Genomic DNA, 22874 nt, shown 5'->3' on the forward strand with positions numbered 1-22874 from the left:
CTAAAAACACAGTAATGGCTTAGAGAAAATTATTAACCCAACCCCCTAGAGACAGTTCGCTTTTTGCTCTTTTTCATTAAAGTTAAACCAATTTTCTAGGAACCAGTGTCAGTAATTTGCAGCATTATTTATTACTTTTTGAAACTTGGTAGTTTCTGGCTTTTGCCTTTTTGTCTTCAAATTAACCTGTTTTCCCATGCATGGTTATTATGCTTCTCATTTTTTTTATATTATATTGAAAACACATTTGGGGATGTTATACTAACTACCATTTGGCTATGTTCACTAGCTTAACACTGATGGTTCCATAGATATGTAACTTACATACGCTTTAAACTTTTGAGTGACAGGAGTTTCATGTAGCGCAGGCTGGCCTCAAACTGCCTATGCAGCCAAGGATGACCTTAAACTTCCTGATCCTCCTGCCTCCACCCCCCAGAGTGCTGGGATAACAGGCTTGTACACTGCCATATCAGGTTAATGTAGCATTGGAGAGCAAACTCAGAGGAGCTGAGAATCAAAGCCACAGCTGTATACATATAAAGCAAACATTCTGTCTAGTCTACAACTAAACTACATCCTCAGTGCTAAATTTTATGCTTTAAATATGTACAGCTTATTAAAATGTCTTTAAAACTTAAAAACAAAAAGCAAAAACAAATGGAGATGGCTTCAAATGTGGCAAACAAGCCACTGGTCAAACGTCCTCATTTCTACCACAGACAGAATTCTGTCTTAAAAAGGACAAGCAGGCAGAGTCGACAGCCAAACTCTGCCAAGACAGGGTAAGCAAGTCCTCAATAGTTCCTGCCTCACAAATATGTCCGTCAGACATATTGGGCCAGAAGACTGAAGAAGATGCTCCAACATTACAGAGAGTTTTGGGTGACTATTCAGGTAGCAAACTGTCTCTGTCACCTTCTCATTTGGAAAGCTACTAACCTGCATTCCCAGCATACTGAGGTAATCAAGTTTATTCCTTCTCAAGTCTCTGGTGGAGTTGAAGACCAGGTAGTTTAGTTTTACAATGAAGCTTACTTGTTTAGGGGTTAAGATGATTTTAGGTCTAGACAGATGTTTTAAGTTGATAATGACAAGATGTGATGGAGATTGATTTATATTCAGAATTTTAGACTCATCAAGATAGGAAAGATTTTTTTCAAGGCTGTCAAATACAAATAGCCAAAACACTAAGAATGTAACATTTATATAATTCCTGACTGTGTCATGGTTCTTCTTGCTATAGGTATTTTATGGTATATATGTGCAATAATATAAATGTATATGTAAAAGAATTAAAAATGTTTAATTAATTTTTAAAAAGCAAAAACAAGCTAGCTATGGTGACATATACCTTATAATCCCAGCACTCAGGAGACAGGCAGAAAGACTACTGCAAGTCTGAGACTAGCTTGGTCTACACTCAAAGTTCAAAATAAGCCAGGGCTTATCTAAAAAGACCCAGTCTCTAAACAAAACAAAACATTCATGAAACTTTTTAAAACAAAAGAGAATATATTAATAGAACTACTAAAAAGTAAAAAAGTTATTGTTAATAAAATGCAATACTCATATTAAGAACATAGCTACATATTTATAATATAAAATATGAATGCATATATTAAAATTTTAACTCTAAAAGTTATTGAGATAGTGATCATATAGATATGGACGTATATAGGCTTGTAAAATATTCATAAAGAAGCATGCTTTAAGAATGTGAATCATGGGGGCTGGAGAGATGGCTCAGTTGCTTTGCCAGAGAGCCCAAGTTTGATACCTACTACCCGCATGATGGCTTACAACCTTCTATAACTACAGTTCCAGGAGATCCAATACCCTCTTCTTGTCTCTGCAGGTACCAGGCACACATGTGGTACAGAGACACACATGCATGCAAAATACCCATACATACAAAAATAAAAATGTTAAACTAAAGAAAGAAGAAGAAGAAGAAGAAGAAGAAGAAGAAGAAGAAGAAGAAGAAGAAGAAGAAGAAGAAACCAACTATGCTTTTAGTAGCATTATTGCAATAGGTAAAGGGTAGAAGCAACCAAATGTCCATCAACAAATGACTGAAAGACAAAATGTGACAGATACATCCACACAATGGAGTATCATTCCACCTCAAATATGTGACAACATGGATGGACCTTAAGGACAATGCACTAAGCAAAATAAGCCAGTCACAAATGGGCAGGTGCTGGATGATCACACTTCCACCACGTGCCTAGAGGTGGAGAGAGAAAAATAGAGGAGCGGTTGCCAGGATCAGGAAATGGAGAGCGAAGGGTTACTATTTGGTGGGTACAGAGCTTCTATTCTGCAAAAATTTAAAGAATTGTATAGCTAGATGATTGGTAATGGTTATAAAACAGTGTCAAGATAGTTAATGACACTGAACAGTACATTTAAGAATGGCTAATATTAAAACAACAACAACAACAAAAACTTAAGTGCATTTACCCACAGCTAAAAAAAACAAAAAAAGAAAGTTCTTCTACATATTGCCATCAAAGTTTAAAATTGTTCTCTTGAATTTTATTACTAGAAACCAACTGTTTTTCCTTTCAGCGTGACATAGTATTTTTCTAATGGAGCCATCAGAAGTCTAGGATGTGGAGTAGACATGACGCCCTAAAAAAAAAAAAAAAAGCTTTGTTGTAGAAGGGGAGCTCTACAGGGACTGCGCCAGGAAAGCTCAGTCTTCTGAAGCAGACAGCAGGATTTAAAAGTCAGCATCTGGGAGCATCTGATGCTGAAAATATACCAAGCCAGGTCATATTCTATAAACTTCACAAGGGCTTAACTCTGGCTTTCAGCCTGAGTGGTACAAAAATCAATGAGATCCCAAAGGGCTTCTTCTCCCAAGGAAATGTTTGTCCTTAAACTTCCTAGAGAATGCCTCACATGGCAAAACTAAGCAGTATTCCTAAACAGTTTCCATCTGCTCTTGTTTTGCAGTCACACAGCATGGCCTAGCTCCTAACATTTCTTCAGGGTCTTACAACTCTGGGTGCTTGAATTTTCCCAGGAGTTTCATTTTCTTCTAGGGGTCCACCTTATTGCTGAGACTCTGGGTTCCCTAAATGAGGGAAGAGCACTCAGTCATGTCCCAGGAAGCTGATAGCATCTGCCTGAGGATGCCAAAGAGATGTTTTACTGCAGCTTTCCACAAACTGATTATATTTAAAGTTCCCTTGGGGAGTAAGGGGGTGGAGGCTGGGGGGAAAGACACGCCAGGGAAAAGACCTTTGTTGGCATGAGCTAGGAGCTCCTCAGCCCTCCCCTGAGAACAAGCTTGTTTAACACAACTGGCATTCCCAGCAGTACTGCGCACACAACATGACTAGAGTTGAAATTTCATCTCCAGCTCCCAAAGGGCACCGAAAGAGTTAAACTGTTTCAGGAAACAGCCTGTGCTTTTCCTATCAAAATGCTCCAGATGCAAATTGTAAAAATCCACCTCTCTCTGACTATAGTAGTGTACACTGTAATCCCAGTATTTGGGAGGCTAAGGTAGGAGGGTCACTGTGAGTTCAAGCCCAACCTAGGTTAAATATAGTGAAACCCTGTTCTCAGCAGATCTCTGTGAGTTTGAGGCCAACCGGGTCTATATAGAGAGTCCCATAACTACATAGAGACACTCAGTCTCTAAACAAACAAACAAAGACCCTGTCTCAAAACAAAAATGATAATAAATTTACTTCTTAGCTCTGTGATGCACAAAGTTTAATAGAGAGGGGGAGGGGAACCTTAACATCTAATTGAGAAAGGACTTAGAGGTGTTACAGGCACTAACGTGAATTCACCCAAGTCCCCCCAGGCAATCAACTCCTCACCACCATCCAGTGATTAAGTGCCAGCAAAGATGCTAACAGGCCAGAGGTCAAATGTACCAGTTTCTAATCATGAATCTCATCAAGCCTGTCAAGAAGTTCCAGAAATTCATGTACATAAAAGCACTTTACAAATTTTTTTTAAAAAGCTATGTAAAAAGATTAAGAATATTGGTGCTTCTGAATTGGATGCTGAAAGACATGAACTTCTCAAAGGAATCCAAACACCCACAAACCAGAAACAGTGGTGGTTTTTAAGAAACCACATATTGGACTGACTATGGGAGCACAGTGCTCCTGCCCCTTAAAGCCCCTGAGGTAGGACTGGCACTGAAACCTCAGAAATTCTTCAGAGCACATGCAAGCAGGTGCTTTTAAGGAATAAAAATAATAAGAGAGAACAAAATAATAGAAGAGAGTCCAAAGCCTACTTAGTTTACTTGATTCAAGCAATTCTGTCTGAAAGGCAGAGATCCATACAACAATGTCTTCTGACAGGTTTACCTATTCATGCACAAAAGGGAATTAATGTTCAAACTTTTGTTGTCGGTGGGTCTGTTTTGTTTTAGGGGGTGTGTGTGTGTGTGTGTGTGTGTGTGTGTGTGTGTGTGTGTGTGTGTGTGTGTGTGTGTTGTTTTGTTTCTAAAACAGGAACTCACTCACTTTACTCCCAGCTGGCCTCCAACTTGCCGCAATTCTCCTGCCTCAGCCTCTCGTGCCTGGCCACCATGCCTGGCCAAAGGGTGTAAAGGACAAGCACACGCCACATTATGCTACTCCTCAACAAACTGAGACCAGAACAGCTTCGTTCCTACTCTGGCTTCCTACATTTAACAGCAGGTGCTTTGAGGGCAAGCACTCAAGGCAGCCTGACTAGTTGGCAAGGCAAAAGGTTCCCTGAAGAGGGTAGACTATGCAGCCATTGAGTGCACGTGGGTGCCACAGACTGTGCTGCAAGAACTCTACAGACTAGCTGCCTTATCACAGGAATAGGAAATGCACAGTATTTTGCCAATTTTCTAATTTAGAAACTGAGACTCAGACAAGAAATGTAACCTAATAGAACAAAGATTTAAACCTGGGTTCTCTGCCTCCAACACCTTTACTTCTAACCACCATTCCAAATTGATTGCTGTATAACTTTTTTTTTTTTTTTTAATCTTAGCATGTATAAGAGAAGTAAACCTGGCTGGACCATGAGCTCCACAGAATGTATAAAGCTTGGAAACTCTGCTGGTAGAGTGCAGGGCTCACAAGTGTACTTGCACATTCAGAAGGCTGACTCAAAAGACTGTGGTGAATTACCCTGACCTACACACTGAGACCCTCTAATCTCTAAGTAGCAAGACAAACAAACAACACACAGTGCCTTAAAAAGCTGGAATTCTTAATTCTGATAGAAGGTCAGGTAGTAAGCCGCAGCGCCAGCGCCAACCCTACGCCAAGGCCCCTTGGGTTCAAATTCTATAGTCCTCCCCCAGGAGTATGGTTCTAGAAATGGAAGCTCCATAAGGGTCTGGAATTCTGTCTTCTTCATTAATATATAAAGTCCTAGAACACACACTAGGTACTCAATAAACGGTTAATAAATAAACAAGGAACCAAAGCCACTTCTGACTGTGTGACCTTGAAAGGCTTTTTATCAATCCATAGCCTCAGTTTCCTCACGTCTTCAAATAAATAACTCTTCCTGGAGGGATGAGACAATTACACCAGACCACTCGCTGGGATGCAATGGACCATAATAAACACCCAAAGTAAACTATCACTACATCACTGCTATTATGCATCACCTAATATTGCCTTAAGAATTTTTTCACTGTGATCAGATGCGAAGACACGGAAGTCCATAAAGCTGCCTCTACCTTCAGATCTGCTACCACCTAGCTGTGTGACCTTGAACAAACCTCTCCAGTTCTCTGCATTCTCCTGAGCTGTAAACTGAGGGAATAAACCAAATCAATTCCAAAAGCATTCTCCTCCCTGAGAGAGAAATCCGGGTCAGCCACCTACGAAAGTCTACACTCCTGAACAGAGCCAATGGAAAAATATCGACACAAAACACAACAGTCCTTAGTCTGTGGCAGGGTTGAATGGAAACTCCAAATAACTAACTGCATTACATCATCACAATGAGCAATATTTGTAAATACACAGAGTATTTAATTATTGAGACACTCAAGAGAAATCTGTTACCAATTAAAAGAAATCAGCAAATCCTAATACCTGTCAACCCTGAACCTAAAAAAAAAAAGTAAAAATCACTTTGGGCCTCTGTCAAATGGTGTGCTTATGGAGAACCACCTCGGAAAGGCCAAGTTGTTAACACTCCCTATGGCACCAGTTAAGAATAGGATGCATTTGTTAAGTGTCATATGTAGCTAAAACTGTAGGGAGGGCATGCAAGAGCAGAATACGGTGCATCTAGACAGGACACGAAGGCCAGTGTTGTTTATAAAAACAGGCTGGGATTATGAATAGTGACAAGAGGCCAAGACTTCAGTTATAATTCAAAACCACACCTCTCTCAATTCCAATCCAACTGAAGCTCCCATCATTCAGCTACCCCATCCTTGTAATAAAACTGACTAATATTTGCAGTCAAGTGGATTGACGGGCCCTTAGGGCACCTCCTGTATTGACCAAATTGATAATATATATTATACACAAATCCTGAAGACACAGCGATGACTTCAAACTACCTTTCAATCTTCAAGAGATAAAGGGACTACCCATTTCACACTCTACCTCTAACCCACATCCAAGGCAATCATTAGAGGGGAGCCATGGCCTTTCCCAAGTCCTCTAAGATAGGAAAAGGTCTCCTAGCACTGGTGCAGGGAAAGGAGGGGCCCCTCCCTCTGTCCTCTGAAACAAAGGAAAAACCCAGAGCTCCAACCATGTGGTGTAACATTCAAGGCCACCCACCTCTCCCACTTCCCAGCTAAGGTCTCAATGGGCTCATGCCACATGGCTCTTCCCAGTGACTGGCCAGGAAGGGGCAGTGCCTTGCACAAGCAAGGGCTCCTTCACGGGCATGACACCTCTTAGGGGAAATGCTGGGTGAGGAAAAGCTCTTTGGGCTTCGGCCTGAGAAGCCAGTTTAAGCAGTGGACTAGACGAAGAGACAACACTTGGTTTCCCCGGGTCCACATTCTGGTCCTACTCCTTCACATTTTTGCTGACAAGGAAATGGATCTTTAAAGGCATGTATTCTGGAGCAGAGGGCGACAACACAGAAGGGTTAAACAATTATGTCTTCCTCTTTTCCCAGTTGCAGCACCACTCTGAAACCCTAACAGCTCAACTCTATTAAGGCTTTAGGTGAGGGTGGAAATCAGTTCGGATGGTCTTATTCTTTCTGGTCTGTGATCTTTGTATGAGGCTGACCATGGGCCAGTCAAGTACAGGGTTCACTCAATATGGCTAGAGACTTCCTGAATCCAGTGTCAAGGCAAATCTCAAGCTTTAATACAGTACACCAGAAAAACCCCGCCTCTCCCAGGTCTCTCCAAATGGTATACCCTTCTCAAGGTTGTCTCTCCATCTGGACTTCTCTTCAACCTTTGAAATAAATGTCCAAACACCTGTCAGATTTTAGCTGTCCTTCAAGGAAGCTTGACTCAGGACACCCAAAAGCAAATTGCAGCTTTTTTTTCCCCTCTTGCTTTCTCCGGAGCACCTCCTGCCCCTCCCCCACCTTGCCTAGCCTTTGGGAAAGAGCTGCCAAAATAATGGCCAGCCCCACAAAAATACTCCTAAACCCCACTTTCAGCGCCTGTGGCCCCTGACACTGTTGGTCATTCCAAGGCTCTGATCCACCTATGAAACCACCTCTGGGGTCAACTTGCCACCTGCTCCACCCAAGAAATGAACGCCCTGGAAATTGGGGTAGAGCCACCGCATGCCTCACCAGTCTGCAGAATATATGCGTTATGCTAATTTTCAAAATTCTTACCTTTGACCTGAGTATCGTACTCTGCGATGATCTCCTTATCCTTTTTGAATTTGGCTGGAGACGTCATGTTTTCCTTCTTTCTTCCAAATTCGAATTGTGAATTGATAGATCCACGAGAAAAATCCAACCACTGAAATCAATTCCTCCAAGGCCACTTCTCCCACGGGCAGAGAAAAGCCCTGCGGTGGTCTCCAGAGCTCCAGGGGAACACGGGCGGCGGGATGGGCAACCGGCTACCGCACACACATGCAGACTGTGGGCGCTGAGGCCGGGGGTGGGGGTAGCGGGCGGGCGGGGGGGGGGGCGGCGGCTGGCTTATGTACTAAAGCCCAAGCCACAGCCGCAGCAGCATTAGCCAGGAGAACTGCAGAGCCCGGAGGCTGGCCTGGGGTCTGACATCAACGACACAGGCAGGGAGTGGAAGTCCTTCCGCACAACATGGTGTAGGGGATGCGGGGGTGTGGACGCGCCCAGCTGTGTCCCTAAGAAGGAGTGGATTTGTCTCGAGGTGCCAGGAGTGGCTAGGCGTTCTTCGCCGGGTTTTTTTGTGGTACCAGCTCAAAGATGCTGCAAATCAAATCCCAAAAGGGTGCTGCTGTAGCGCGGAGTGGATCGGAAGTCGTTTACTCCGGTTCACTAGCCTGTAAATGCAAGAAAATAGGGGGAGGGGGCGATCAGTCCGAGAGCAGATCCTAATCGCAACAGGGGTGGGGTCGGGAATGACACTTCGAGTTCAGCTTTGGCCCATTCATCTTGGCCTAACACTGCCCGCTCGGCCCGACGACCCAGCGTGGCGAGGCAGGGAGAAAAAAAAAAAAAAAAAAGCTCCCTCCGGATTTTGTTTTAAGGCAGAAAGAGAACACTTTGGAGCAGCCGGTACCGCGTGCTCCGGGAGGGGACTGCGGCGGGAAAGCAGAGCTGCGGTTGGAGACTGCGGCACCGCGGTGGTGCCGCCCCAGCCTGGCTAGCCCAAGAGGGGCCCTCCTGTCTAGCCCACGACACCGCCACTGACCCCCGGCTGGGGCACCTCCCAGACATCTACAGGATCAGTATCAGAGGAGACAAACCAAACGGGCACAACTTTTCTTCCCCTACAGCCCCTCCTCCCAGTTGTTTTGTTTTTGGTAACTAGCTTCTCCTGGCAGCAAACCGGGGAGGGGGGGGGAGGAGGCGGGGGGGACGCTGCAGGAAGGGCCCGCTCCGCACGGGACATCCAGGAAAACAATGTGGTCGCAGAAGCAGGAAACGGGCCAGAGGCGAGGGTCTAATCCAGGAAAACCCGAGGATGGGAGGCGGAAGGCGTCGCTCGCCTCCCCCAAGCCAGGTACTAGGGTGCCTCAAAGTGGCACCCCCAGTATTTCTGCCCCCCTCCAAAACCCAGGGATCACAAATACCGCACCCAATCCCAGTCGGGTGGGAGGCATCAGTGAGAGTCGCTCCTGGAGGCGCGGGAGGCGGCGGCAGGGAGGCTGAGGCTCCAGTGCCTCCTAGGCCGCCCGGTCCCCGCCGGCGCACAGGCGGCTCCAGGCAGTGTCGCCTGCTCCCGGCAGCTGGAGGAAGGGCCGCGCGCAGGAAGAGCGAGCAGAGGCCGCGCGGTGCGGGAGGGCAGGAAGCGGGAGGCGGGCGTGAGGTGGGGTCCCGAGGCGGGAGAGAGCCCGGGCCAGCCCGAGCCGCCCAAGCTTGGATGACCAGAGAGGGCGCCGAGAGGACGGCTTTCGGGGCGAGGCAGTGGGAGAAACCGCGGTGGGCTGCAACATGAAGTACAGGATGTTGGCAACTTTGGGGACCCGCATGAGGTTCGGATATCGGAGTGGGTGGAGAGCCCTGGGAGACCGACTGGAGGGCTGGACGGAAAAAGAGCCCCGCAAGCCGTGAGGAACACCCCATCTCTCCGGGTCCTGGGCTGCCAGCCAAGGCTAGGAGACCAGGGACGAGGCCAGCGGACCGTTACGGCGAGGCCCCGAAGTGGACCCGACCAGTCGTGTGCAAAGGGGCTGCGGGAGGACGGTGTCGCCGCATGAGGACAGTCCTCGGCAGTGCAGAGATGGGCGGAGAGATGAGCAGTCCTGAGAAGTATTATGGGCTGCACTGGGGGATTTAGAGGGTCGCGGGCCGAGGAGGGCGGTGTGGGGACCGCGGGTGGGTGCGCCGCTAAGGCGACGCCGAGAGCAGCAGCATCCGCGCCGCGTCCACCCGCCCAGTCCGGGTTTGTTCAGTCAGGGCAGCAGCCAGGCGTACGGGGAGGAAAGAGGGGTTAGGAGCCTTTACCTGGCTCTGCCGCGACGGGTCCCAGGCCCCAGGTTCCGCTTCCCACTTAGCGATCTCCTCCCCGCCACCCTCTTCTACGCAGTTCGGCCCCCCAGGTCCCTAAGGAGACTCCGCCAACTCCGCAAGACCCCGCCGGGAAGCAGAGCCCGCCCCCTGGCCAATCACCGCCCTCTTTCTATCGACCGATGGGGTCTCTAGCCAATAGGAATAACTGATCCCTAGAAGCCAAGAGTAGGGGCGGGGCTGACCAAACTTAGAGGTGTGGTGAGCACTAGCTGCCCAGGCTCAGGCCCAGAGTGAGCTCCTCCCCGGCTTGTGGAACCTTAAAGTAGAACTGATGGGCGGGATAAAATGGAAGTGACCACCAAACACAAACTTGCAAGAGAAGACGGGACCTATCCGACTGGGAAAGGGAGGAGGGAAGTTCAGCCAATAGGCAGTAGAGATCGGCCTAGACTGTAGTGTATCTACCTATAAGACGCTCGGGGTGTGTCTTCCAAGTTCACAGGAGGAAGGAGGGTTTAACCCGAGCAGATGCTGGCCAATGATCTTAGAGGCAGAGCCAAGCTGAACCAATCAGAGAGCCGATCTGACCTCGGCACCGTTACTGGGGCGTGGCCTTTGAGCTCACGTCAGGAGAAAGCCCCGGGCCTTCCAATGTGGGACGGGGCGAGTTCTAGTCCTCCCAATCCGAGCTCGGCGCAGGCAATTCAAACTGACAGCGGGTTAGAAAATGCAGAGAAAGCGGAAGAAAGAGTGAAGCCCGGCGTGTTCGGCGACTGACTCCGGCACGGCCTGGACCCACATCTCATCCCACCCCCACTGCCCGCTCCGGAGCGATCGCTGCGGGAGAGACCTTACAAGGGTAGCGAGAGCTAAGGGAGCTCGGCCGCCGAGAGCCGTGGTGCATGGGCGAAGATCTGCGGTCGAGCTCCGGGGAAGGGGGCGCGGGACACGACCGTAGCCGCCGTGGATGAGGCCGCGTGGAGCCGAGCAGGAATTGGAACGCTCTGCGGGCGGCGCTCTCGCTGGGAGCGTCAGAGAGACAAGGCTTTTAAAAGGGAAGAGCAACGCTGGAAACTGGAGTGGCTGAATTCCTCGGGATGGAGCAGAAGGTTCTTGGAGGCCAGAGAAAGTGAACGCTGTTGGGAAGTTTCCCTTTAACTCCGCTCGTCTCTCTCCCTACCTCAAACTCCATTCCCTTTCCCTCCCCCAAGTCAAAAGGAAGTAAACTTTGCACTTCCCACTCAATAAATATTAATTCCACCTTTCCACCAGGAAAGCAGAACTCTCCCCGGTTTTAGAGCTTAGAGAACTCAAGGCCTTCCGAGCCTGGGGGAATCAAAGTACGAAGGTTATTGCTTGTTTCCCCTTTCAAAACTCTGCATCTCCTTCTGCGTGGGCCACCATGTCTACCAACAGCTGTACTTTCAAGGACCGATGCGTGTCCATCCTGTGTTGCAAATTCTGTAAACAGGTTCTCAGCTCTAGGGGGATGAAAGCGGTTTTGCTGGCTGATACTGACATAGACCTTTACTCAACAGACATCCCTCCTACCAAGTAAGTCACATGGGTAGCCCTTTAGCTAACTGGGCAGTGGATGGATGGCGTGGATCGCTGGGAATCAAGGTTATCATTTGGTGTTCCAGCTACTCCCATCGGTTTATCTAAGTGGGCAGACTGTCTGGACAAAGTCCGTGGTTTACCCAAAGTGGTCAGGACTGAGGTCATGCTTCTAGGCACTTGCAGTCACGTGACCGTGCAGCCCTTAAGTTGGCTCTGACACTCAGTGCCTTATCCAAACACCCATTCTCACTGAAGCGAGTCTTTAACTGGCACATGGAAAGAATTGGGTATTGATTCATTTAAAGTGAAATTCATGATTAATAACTATAGTAAATTTGAACCCTTCCAAATATAGGAAGTAAAGCTATATATAGCCTCTTCGCCCCTTGAAATCTCTCGTGAATTTGCTTAAGTGTGGTCATTATTCATTACAGAAATAAATGGGGTACTATGTTGTTTGTGTATGTGCTCATGTGTGGAAAAAAATAAAAAGCACCAGATGATAAAATCGTAGAACCAAATGTCCCAAAGGTTCTGTGATCCAGGGTGTTGTTTTAGTTAGATATGCTTACACACGAAATTGAAATATTATTCTATCTTTACAATAGCTGTGGTCATAAGGAAGTCTTAGGTGAGTTGTCACATGTGGGAGTCCAATCAGGTTTTTTTGTATTGCTTGATGGAGTTAGAATCACAGTGAAACCATGTGCTAAGATGGGTGTGAGTAAGATGGATGTGAATCAGTGAGGCAGGGTGTGTGTGTGTGTGTGTGTGTGTGTGTGTGTGTGTGTGTGTGTGTGTTTGAGATGGAGTGGACATGTGCACAGGTGGCCTTTAGGCTGGATGTGTAGGATCCTCTGGAGAGGGCAGTTGTGGCTTGCATGATGTGGGGACTGGGAACTGAACAGCAGTCCTCTGCAAGAGCAGTGCCTGCTCTTAAACACTGAGCCATTTCTCCAGCTCTCGTTTTGGATTTTTTTTTCTTTTTTTAGTAGAAAATCTGACAAATATTTATAGTGAGCACGAATATTACCCAACTTGTACGAAGGTGAACTACAGATATATTTTAGAGCCTAGTTCAGCTCTGAACTTATTAGATTTGTCCAATTCATGATTAAACGTGCCATTGGTGGTGAGACCGTGGAAAAATCAGGGCCCTTGCTTACTGCAGGATGTGAAATGGTAAAGAAAAACAAATTGGGGGTTCTTTCTGTATTAAACACAGAATTGCCATATGACCCATATAGTTCCCCTTGTAGGTATAAATCCAAAGAGCTTGTATTTGTAAGAGAATTCACAGTCTAAGAGATAGAAATAATGTACATTTCCATCGACTCATCTAGTAAGTGGCTATCCAGAAGGTTGCCTTACAAGAAAGAAGCCCTATCCCATGCTTCAGTAGGATGAGCCTTGAGTATGTTATGCTGAATGAAATAAACCCATAACCAAGCGATGAATACTGCATGGCTCTCTGATATGAAGTATCTGAAGGACAATAGTGATAGGAGATGGGGAGAGGGAAAATGGGAGTTGTTATATATAATAAGTATAGAGTTTCAGTTTTGCAATATGAGAATGTCTAAAGAGTCATCCCATGGCAGTGTAACCATATTCAATACTTTGAAACTGTACATATTTAAAAGAAAGATGGAATCCTAAGAATATAGCTCAATGGTAAAGCAATGGTAGAGTAAGCTTGCCTAGCGTTTTAAAGTCCTGAGTTCCATTTCTAGTCTCTCTCTCTCTCTCTCTCTCTCTCTCTCTCTCTCTCTCTCTCTCTCTCTCACTCACACACACACACACACACACACACACACACACACACACACTTTTAGAGGGGACATGTGACAAGTTTTTTATCTTATTTTAGAATTAAAAGTTTTGGTATATTTGACTAACTGTAAATTTTTCTTATCCTCCAGCACAGTGGATTTCATTGGAAGATGCTATTTCACAGGAATCTGCAAATGTAAGCTGAAGGACATCGCATGTTTAAAATGGTAATTTGTGGCACTGCTATAGATAGCCTGGGTTTGACAGGTAGATATCATCAACGTTAAAACCCACAGAAAGATTCTGTAGACAGCATGGAGCATTGATATAACCCATGCAGTGAGCCATTAAAAGAACATTTGTTTCTTAGAGCTATTTTTAAAATTATATTTCTCTATGTATTTATGTGCATGGGTATGTGTGTGTGTGCCAAGGCACATGTGTGGAAATCACAGGACAACTTGTGGAAATTGATTCTCTCTACTATAAGGGACCCAGGGATTGAATTTAGGTCCTCCAGCTTAGATGCCACAGTCCTTAAAGAGTCTTTACAAATGCAATTTGTAGTTGTTCTTTTCTCCTCCTCTTCTTCCTCCTCCTCTCCCTCCTCCTTCTCCTCCTCCTCCTCTTCCTCCTCCTCTTCCTCTTCCTCCTCCTTCTCCTCCTCCTCCTCTTCCTCCTCCTCCTTCTTCTCCTCTGTGTAGCCCTGGCTGTTCTGGGCTCACTTTGTAGACCAGGCTGGCCTCGAACTCACATAGAAGCCTCTGCCTCCTGAGTGCTGGGATTACAGGCACACGTCACCATGCCCAGCTCCATTTGTAGTTTTTCAAAGCACATTTGCAAATATCTGCGCCCCAATAAGCCTATGTAACTTAAAGGGTAACAAGGGGATTTACACTCATAAAAGTCAAGGAGCAAAGGAGATGGCTCAGCTGGTCAAGTGCTTGGTGCAGAAATGTAAGGATCTGAATTTGAGCTGGATGTAGTCCTGGTGCTGGGGAACTGCTGGAGGCAGGAGGATGCATGGAGTTCCCTCGCCAGCCAGCCTAGCCTAACTGACAAGCCTCAGTGAGAGACCCTTCTCAGAAAGCAAGGTGGAAGGCTCCTGACCCCAGATACACATAATCACCCCCAACACATACAACTCAAACCTGAGCCCTGCCCTATCTCTGTTCTCTGCATGACTTTGAATAAAGTCTTTAAACCTCTAAAACTTGGAAACTTGGTTTCTGTATAAAAAAAAACATTTTGAGACAAGATCTTACTTGTCTTGACAAGATCAGGTTGGCCTTGAATTTACTATATAGCCCAGGATAGCCTCTGGTTTCTGGCAACCGTCTTGCCTCAACCACCTGAGTGCTGGGATTACAGGGGTAAAACACCATACCCAGCTCCTTATTTAATTTTTATCCTCCCCCACTCTCCTCTTCCTCCCTCCCTCACAGTCCCCACCTCACTGCCTCCACCCTTCCCTCCTTTCTTTTTTTGAGAAGCTGCCACCCTATGCAGCCAAGCTTGGTCTGAATTCCCTGAGGAGGTGGAATTGGCCTCCAGTTCACAACCATCCTGCTTCAGCCTCTGCTAAGTGCTAGGTCACATACGTGTGTCACCACTCCCAGCTCTTTAATTTGCTTTAATATTTCTATTTTTATATGAAGACAGGCATTAAAAAGCAGTCTGCGTTTAGCCTCTAAAGTGTGTTGGGAATGAATTGCTAAATGTTAAAAGGCTGCGTGAAGTGTAAGTGAAACATAAGTGAGATCAGTTACTGTCATCTTCTGAAAGGTGAATGGGTTTTTGTTATTCTAGGGCAGAGAGATGTTGAGAGTTTCTAAATAGGATTGGGTTACAAGTCAGCGGACTGTTGATGTGTTAGTGGCTGTTTGACCTTACCAATCCAAGCTGTGCCTGTACTGAGGACCTACCATGCGCCAGTCACTGCTGTCAGGACTAGAAACCGTGATATTCATAAGATAAAGTTACTGGCCTCTGGACATAATATTATAGTGGAAGCATGCTCATTCAATCTGATACTAAGATAAATAAGATATTTACTGCAGTGGGAATATGATATATGATAGAAAATAACAGAAATTGAGAAAGCAAGTAAGAGTTATTTCAGACATCATTGTCAGGGAAGCTATCTCATAGAGATGTAAACAGTGGAGTTGAGTCCTAAGTATAAAAAGAATGCATTGGGCAAAGGGAATAGCACGTGCAGGAAGATGTTTAACATGTTCTTTGACTATGTTAAACTGCTTGGCTAGTGGGAAGCCATTGAAGGGGTTAGCAAGGGAACAGAGTAATCTAGTATAACCCCACTGAAATGTTTCTGCCATAAAAACAAGGGCTTGATTGCATTTTTAGCACCTAAAACCTATTAGATGCTCAGCAAATATTAGCTACATGAGTGAGTGGTTAGACAAATGAATGAATTATTGCAGCAAAGCCAAACAAACAACTGTTAGTTCCAGACCAAGAATATGTTTGGTTTTCACTTACTTACCTGCTAAGTGTGTTGTGATTACAAGCACGCTGTTATTTGTTATGGTGTTCTTTGTAGGGTCTTGCAAAAGTAACTGCCGCCAAATCTCACATAGCATGGAGCTATAGGAAGAATTTTTACCACCAAAGTAAAAACAACTCATGGTGCCATTAAAAAAAAAAAGAGGAAGAAGAACCCATTCCCTGTATGTTCACTATAGTTAGCACAGGCTTTAAAAAGAAAATGTGAGAATGAGAAACTTGGTGATCTACTGAAGACAAACCATTTTCAACTTTCTCTAGGGGCTAGAGATTTGCTTCACTTCTAAATCCCCCAGAATCACTGAAACTAAGTGAGAGTTGTCATCTTATGCTTAGTTTACATGGCCCATGCCCTCACCTGCCTCTCTACTTTGTTGAAACAATTTTTAAAATCTCATTTAAAAAAGAAAAGAAAAGAAAAGAAAACTCACCTGTCATAGTCTGAGGATAGCAAACCCTTTACCCATAGACCTGAGTTTATTTAATAAATTTTCTCTACATATCACACCAATTTTGAGTACTTTCTAGAACAAATCACATCCTGAAACTAGCCTTCAAAGAGAGTGTGAATAAAATAATATGAGCAAAGAAATGCACAAAGATGTATTATTTCACTTACAGACCATGTAGGCTGTGAGTACTGTAGTATTGTCTCACTTACTTACAGACCATGTAGGCTGTGAGTACTGTAGTATTGTCTCACTTACAGACCATGTAGGCTGTGAGTACTGTAGTATTGTCTCACTTACAGACCATGTAGGCTGTGAGTACTGTAGTATTGTCTCACTTACAGACCATGTAGGCTGTGAGTACTGTTGGAGTAAGCTCCCTTCTCATAGCCAGCAACAGGCCATTTAGAGGGGATGAAACTTACATGGTCCTTTTACATTAACAGACAGATGTTTCTGAGGCCCAGGTGTTACCTACTACACATGCTATCTGCTAACAGTTACTCTTTTTTTTTTTTTTTTTTTTTTTGAGTGGGAACATTGTAGGCTATCATGTGATTGTTCCATGTAGTTCCTGCCTTCTTTCCTGCAACAATGGGCATTTCTGGATGTTTCACAGCCAAGCGGTTTATGGCATCAACAGACTAGACTCCACTGGTAAGAAACAACTGATTTCTACCTTTCCATGTCACATTTCTCTGTCTGTCCCTGAGGGGAACCCCCTGAAACTATCGCAGCTGGATTGGATAAGCAAGAATGAAATATTGATCCCCTTTCCCTCACACATTCAGCTATGAAAACTACCAGCCAAAACTCATCACCACTATTCACTGAACTGAGGGAAGGCTTCAACCTAATCTAAATTTCTTAGGCTTTGTTGTTCTTTTGGTTTTGGTTTGATGTTTTGTTTTGTTTGAGACAGTCACACTAAGTAGCCCAGGCTGTCCTCTAACTCTCAATCCTCCTGCCACAGTCCAAAGTGATTATGGATGTGCACCGCCATATGTTGTCTTTGTAAACATTTTATTTCTGGCAGGTAGTACCTTAATATATATTCTGATTACAGATAGCTTTTGAAGACAGTAGTGCATACACGTGTGTGTAAAGAAGGGAGGAAAGGGGCCAGGGAAGTAAGGAATAAGATGAAAAGTGAGTGGCCTCTATTTAACAGTTCCTTCAGGGGCTGAAAGGATGGCTCAGTAGTTAAGAGCTTTACTACTATTGCAAAGGACCAGGATTTGGTTCTCAGCATCCACATTAGGCAGCTCACAATTGTCTGTAATTCCAGGTCCTAGAGATCCAATGCCTCTTCTTACTTCTGCTTGTGGTGTGCATACAATTAGGCAAGCACACATAAACATAAAACAAAAATTAATAAATTTTAAACTATATATGTATACATACAAAAACATACATATACATAAAAAACACACATATTAACATATATATTAATAAGCTACAATAGAATTCTAGTCAAGCGAAATAGTCAAGGCCAATGTGTTATACAAATTATTTTAGGGGCTAGGGGCTAGGGGCTAGGGAGATGTCTCAGTGGGTGAGAGAGCTGCACAAGGATGAAGACTTGAGTTTGAACCCCTAGCATCCATGTAAAAGCCAGACAGACTGAGAGACAGGAACAGGGTCTCCTTTACAGTCTAGCCAAAAAAAGCAAGCTTCAAGTTCAGTGAGAGACACTGTCTCCAAAAGCTTAAGTAGAGAGCGATGCAGCCGAACACCCAATGTCTTCCTCTGACCGCTGCACACATGTGTGCACACACATAGAGGAAAGAAGGAAAAAGAAAATATAGATTCATTTTTAACATCGTTACTACATTTTATTGAGAGAGAGAGGGAGGGAGGGAGGGAGAGGGAGAGTGCAAAACACATTGGCATGCATATGGAGGTCAGAGGATAACCTGTGGGAGTCAGTTCTCTCATTTTTTGTAGGTTACAGTCATCAAACTCAGGTTGTCAGACTTAGCAGCAGATACCTTTATCCACTGAGCCATCTTGCTCACCTTGCTATCACTTCTCCTCCTTCTCCTTTTCTCCTTCTCCTTCCCCATCTACTCCTCCTCCTTTTTCTTCTTTGGCAGGGTTTTTGGTAGCCCAGGTTGACCTCAAACTCAGTATGCAACCAAGGATGCTTGACCCAAGCCTGGTTTTTATGAAGTCCTGGAGTTTAAACCCAGGACTTTGTGCATGCCAGACAAGTACCTTACCAAACATCTACATCTCTATCTCAGCATGTTCCTCTAAAAAAAGAGAGAGAGAGAGAGAGAGAGAGAGAAAGAGAAAGAGAAAGAGAGAGAGAGAGTGTCTGGGTATGGCTATCTGTCAGTCTGTGTCTGTGTTTGTAATTTGCTTCGATAGACCAAGAGATCATGAATTGCAGGCTATGGTTGTAAAGGGTTTTAGACCCTCCAATTATGCCTGTTTTTAAAACTGATTTTTTTATGTTTTGATTGCCTGGGATCTAACAGTGGCTTTCAATCCATCACTTTGGCCTGTTAATTTAAAACTATATATGTTAAGATGGCTGTTTTCAAGCAAGGACCCTTCTAACTCCCCCAAGTAAAGTATAGGCTCCTAATTTAGGTTTTTCACTTTATATTTGTATTGCCCATGGGACACATTAAAGAAAGTTTCTGCTTTGATATGGTTTTTCCTGCTTCACAGGATTCAAAACACAGGGTGGAGATTTTTCGGTTTTGATTTACTTTAGAATATTGGTCAATTTTTCAAACATAAAAGACCAGCATTCTTTCCTTTGCACTGACTCTAATCCATGAGAAACAGATGTATCACAGTATTTCCTTCCTCCTTAACAGAGAAAGCAAGGTGGGTCTTCTGTTAGAGCCAATCTCCGCATTTATTTATTCTCCTTTGAACCAATTGTGCTAAGTTGCTTCATGGTTCCTGTGCACAGACTCCAAGAATATCAAACTTCTCCTTTGTAACCTTAATATTGTAATTTAAAGTAAGATTTCCTAGATGTTTGTCAAAAGGAGATTTCTAACGGCTTTGGAACTGTCCTTGAATCACCTGACTAAGTAGCAACAAAAGGATGTATACACAAGTTATATAAAATTCTAGAATGTTCAGCGTGAAAGTTCTCTAAAAAGTCTGCATCTTAGTTACCCTACACATCTAAATCTAATTTCCCAGAGATTTCCCAAATATGCTCGGGAGATCATATCGCATTCCCTAGAATATCCCCAAAGGTATTAGGTAGCTCTCCGTTTACCTTTATGGATTCTAATCTTCACTTATATTCTGGCCTAACAATCACTCACAATCTGGTCAGCCACATGTTACCAGAAGCCAATCACCATTTATTCTTGGGATGAGTGTTAGGAAATGTTTTTTATACTAAGCAGTTCAGACACAAAACCATTACAGAAAAGAACACAGTAGAGAGCTATATATTCTGTCACTTCAAGTAAGAACTAACTTCTTGCCTGATTAGATTGTAGTATCTCTGTCAAACGACATAAACTTGTTTGCTCCCACTTCTTCAACCATGTATACGTCCCTTTTGATGCTGAGGCAAATTGGGCCCAGCAAAGACAGGCTGGATTTTCAGTACATTTTAAAAGATTAGGCAGACGAGATGGCTCAGCAGGTAAAAGCACTTTGTTGCACACTTTGCCTGATAAACTGAGTTCAGTTCTGATGAGAGTTAGAGACAAAAGGATTGCCTGGAAGTTCACCTATGGCTGGAATATGCAGCACATTGTAGTAGAAACAAGAAGGGCCCTGCCTCAGCGAGGCGGAAGGAGAGATTCCCAAAGCTGGCCTCCATGCTCCACATGGGGACTATAGCAGGCACACATATGCCCCCACACATCAGCTACATTCACAAAAAATAAAAGATTTTTTCCCAGTGAAATACTCTATAGAATAAAAAGTAAATGAGCTAGATCTACACCACATGTCAAACAGATAAAACTCAGAAATAAGATGAATGAGTAAATTAGAAAATACATATAGTATAATACCAGTCTATAAAAATTTTAGCCAAATCTAGTGGTTGCATGCTTGTAATCTCAATACTTGGAAGGTAGAGGTAAGAAATCAAGAGTCCATGGTCATCCTCAGCTACATAATGAGTTAGAGACTAGTCTGGGCTACATAACAAAACAAAACACAACCTCAATAACAGTTTAGATAATACAAAGCAATAGTATCTATTGTCTACAGTTATATACACTTGTAGTAAAATTGCCAATAGTGAACAGACAAAATGTTGCATCAGCCCAGTGAGGTATTGTAATTTCAACCTACCCCTTGCAAATGATTAGTGGTCACTGTGTGTCCAGTATGGTGCATTGGAGAATAAAGGAGTAGGAGTCTACATCTGGGTGGAAAAACATAGAGTCAGAAAGGCAGAAGCCCTGGCTCATTCCATGCCACTGTGTGGCCTCTATCTCAGTGTTGAACAGATAGCCAGAGCTGGCGGCCCTTCCTTTTGCTCACACTACCAGCTAGACAGCTTGCGGTTGTCTCATGATTTATTTTATTTTGTTTTATTTTATTCTTTTTAGTACTTTAATCATTTATTATCCTCAGTATGTTTGGCCTAGTACTATATACCTGTGCTGGACTCTGATATGAAATCTAATTATTCTCTATCAGTGCTGTTTTAGATTATTGTTTGTTATAGTGACTCTTGTAACCTAGTCCAAAAGTTTACAGCTCTACCTTGACAGCCTGTCATCTAAAGCCTGCCTACTTTAGGAAACCACATTGTAACTGATTGCTCTAATACCAGCGTACTGGAGATTGAACCTAGGGCCTCATACTTGCTAGGCAAGGGCTCCACCACTCAGCTATACCACAAAGCCTCTTACTTCTTGATACAGTATCTCAGTAAGTTGTCCAAACTGGCCTAGAACTTGGAATCATCTCAACCACTAGGATTACAGCCTATGCCAGCAGGCCATCTTGTCTTGATGGGAAAATTGCATTACCTATTGCTCCATATACTCTATATATTGATGAAATGACTCATTTAGAAATTTACCTGGGCCAGGCATGGTGGCACACGCCTTTAATCCCAGCCCTCAGGAGGCAGAGGCAGGTAGATCTCTATGAATTTGAGGTCAGTCTGATCTATAAAGCAAGTCCAGGACAGCCAGGGCTACCCAGAGAAACCCTGTCTCAAAAAAACAAAAAAAAAAAAACAAAACAAAAAAGAGAGAAAGAAAGAAATTTCCCTGTACCCTGCAAAAAGGTACTCAACCTAAAAGAATCTTATGCAATCTCTATTCTAAAAAATCATCGAAATATATTTTTAAATTATCAGTGTAGAATATGGGTGCATCATGTAGCTATAGGCTGGATTGGAGCAGATGGGGACTCTAGAGTTCCTTTTAAGTTCTAAGAGTCTAACATTCAAGCTCTTTCTTGAAAGGGTTTTTAGAATGTTTCTGTTGGGGGCTGGAGAGGTGGCTCAGCAGTTATGAGCACTAGACTGTTCTTCCAGAGGTCCTGAGTTCAATTCCCAGAAACCAGATGGTGGCTCGCGAGCACCTATAATGAGATCTGATTCCTTCTTCTGGCATGCATGAAGACAGAGCATTCATATACATAAAGTACATGAATAAGTAAATTTTTTTAAAAAGATGAGGTAAAAAGATGCACATGTCGTAGATGGATACTGTTAGATAGTTTTATTTGTAAGGCATCTTTCTCTGCCACTGTCTTTACTAGTGATGCCATAGTTTATATGAGAAGCTTGACATATAAAGTTTTATGTGTCATATTCTGAATTGTAGTAGTAAGCACTAAAAAAAATTTATGGCCTTTTATTTTCAGGTGTAAACTTTCTACTTTGGGGCAACTTGCCAGAGACAGAAGAATGTACAGACGATGAGCTGCTAGAGACCTCAGCAGAAGAGTGTATTCGATGAATGAATCAGGATGTGTACAAAGTATTTTATAATTTTTCTATTTAAAATATTTCATTGGTCAATTTTAACATTGCTAGTAAAGATTTACCAGTGGTTTAAAATGCCAGTGGAGCATTTACTATTTTATTTGCGATTTCAAATTACTTACTTCAGTTTAACCTAAGCCAGTTCTTTTCTCCTTTTTCTACTGCTTCCTCTCCCCTAGCCCTCTGCTCAGGGTTGGTATATTCTTGACTTCAAATCAGAAATTCCACAAGTCACTCAGCTACCTTCCAAATGGACAGAGTTTTTCTACAACTTGATACCAGATGGCCTGGTTCTATATTCCTGAATAAGAACATTAATGCCCCCTCCTATATCAGCCACACAAAATATAAGTCTCAACTGAATATAATAAGAATTTTTTTAAAGTTTTAAAAGAGCAGGCTTGTCAGGTTTCCATGGGTACTGATTATCATACGCTGTATTGATGATGACTGCTTTAGTATTGAAAATGGTATTAGACATGAGTTTGCCAGAAAATTATCAATGTATATGGTTTAGAAATACTAATTATTTACATTCTCCTAAAGCCACTATA

At 43.9% G+C, this 22874-nt stretch overlaps 2 protein-coding genes across 2 annotated transcripts in view; one reads left to right on the plus strand and one right to left on the minus strand.

Moving 5' to 3' along the window:
- Srgap2 (SLIT-ROBO Rho GTPase activating protein 2) overlaps positions 1-10432 on the minus strand; it is a 222880-nt gene extending 212448 nt beyond the window's left edge. Inside the window, exons 1-2 of the mRNA XM_051147348.1 lie at positions 10066-10432; positions 7798-8438 (exon numbers count right to left, since the gene is read on the minus strand). Of these exons, the coding sequence (XP_051003305.1) occupies positions 7798-7864 (67 nt within the window). The 5' untranslated portion in view covers positions 7865-8438; positions 10066-10432. The remainder of the gene's footprint in view (positions 1-7797; positions 8439-10065) is intronic.
- A 970-nt stretch (positions 10433-11402) lies between these two features.
- On the plus strand, positions 11403-22383 carry Fam72a (family with sequence similarity 72 member A). The gene is made up of 4 exons (XM_051147347.1): positions 11403-11625; positions 13554-13631; positions 16912-17036; positions 22200-22383. The coding sequence occupies exons 1-4, from the start codon at positions 11474-11476 to the stop codon at positions 22292-22294; spliced, it is 450 nt and encodes a 149-aa protein (XP_051003304.1). The 5' UTR covers positions 11403-11473; the 3' UTR covers positions 22295-22383.
- The last annotated feature ends 491 nt before the right edge of the window (positions 22384-22874 follow it).

The sequence above is a fragment of the Acomys russatus genome, chromosome 6, assembly GCF_903995435.1.
Source record: "Acomys russatus chromosome 6, mAcoRus1.1, whole genome shotgun sequence".
Lineage (NCBI taxonomy): Eukaryota > Metazoa > Chordata > Mammalia > Rodentia > Muridae > Acomys > Acomys russatus.

What these genes read in the sequence shown, in the direction of transcription:
- Fam72a (XM_051147347.1), top strand. Translation starts at nt 11,474, where the DNA reads ATGTCTACCAACAGCTGTACTTTCAAGGACCGATGCGTGTCCATCCTG. An exon ending in ACAGACATCCCTCCTACCAA is followed by an intron (nt 11,626 to 13,553) that starts GTAAGTCACATG and finishes CTTATCCTCCAG; the next exon opens with CACAGTGGATTTCATTGGAA. An exon ending in GACATCGCATGTTTAAAATG is followed by an intron (nt 13,632 to 16,911) that starts GTAATTTGTGGC and finishes TTTTTTTTTGAG; the next exon opens with TGGGAACATTGTAGGCTATC.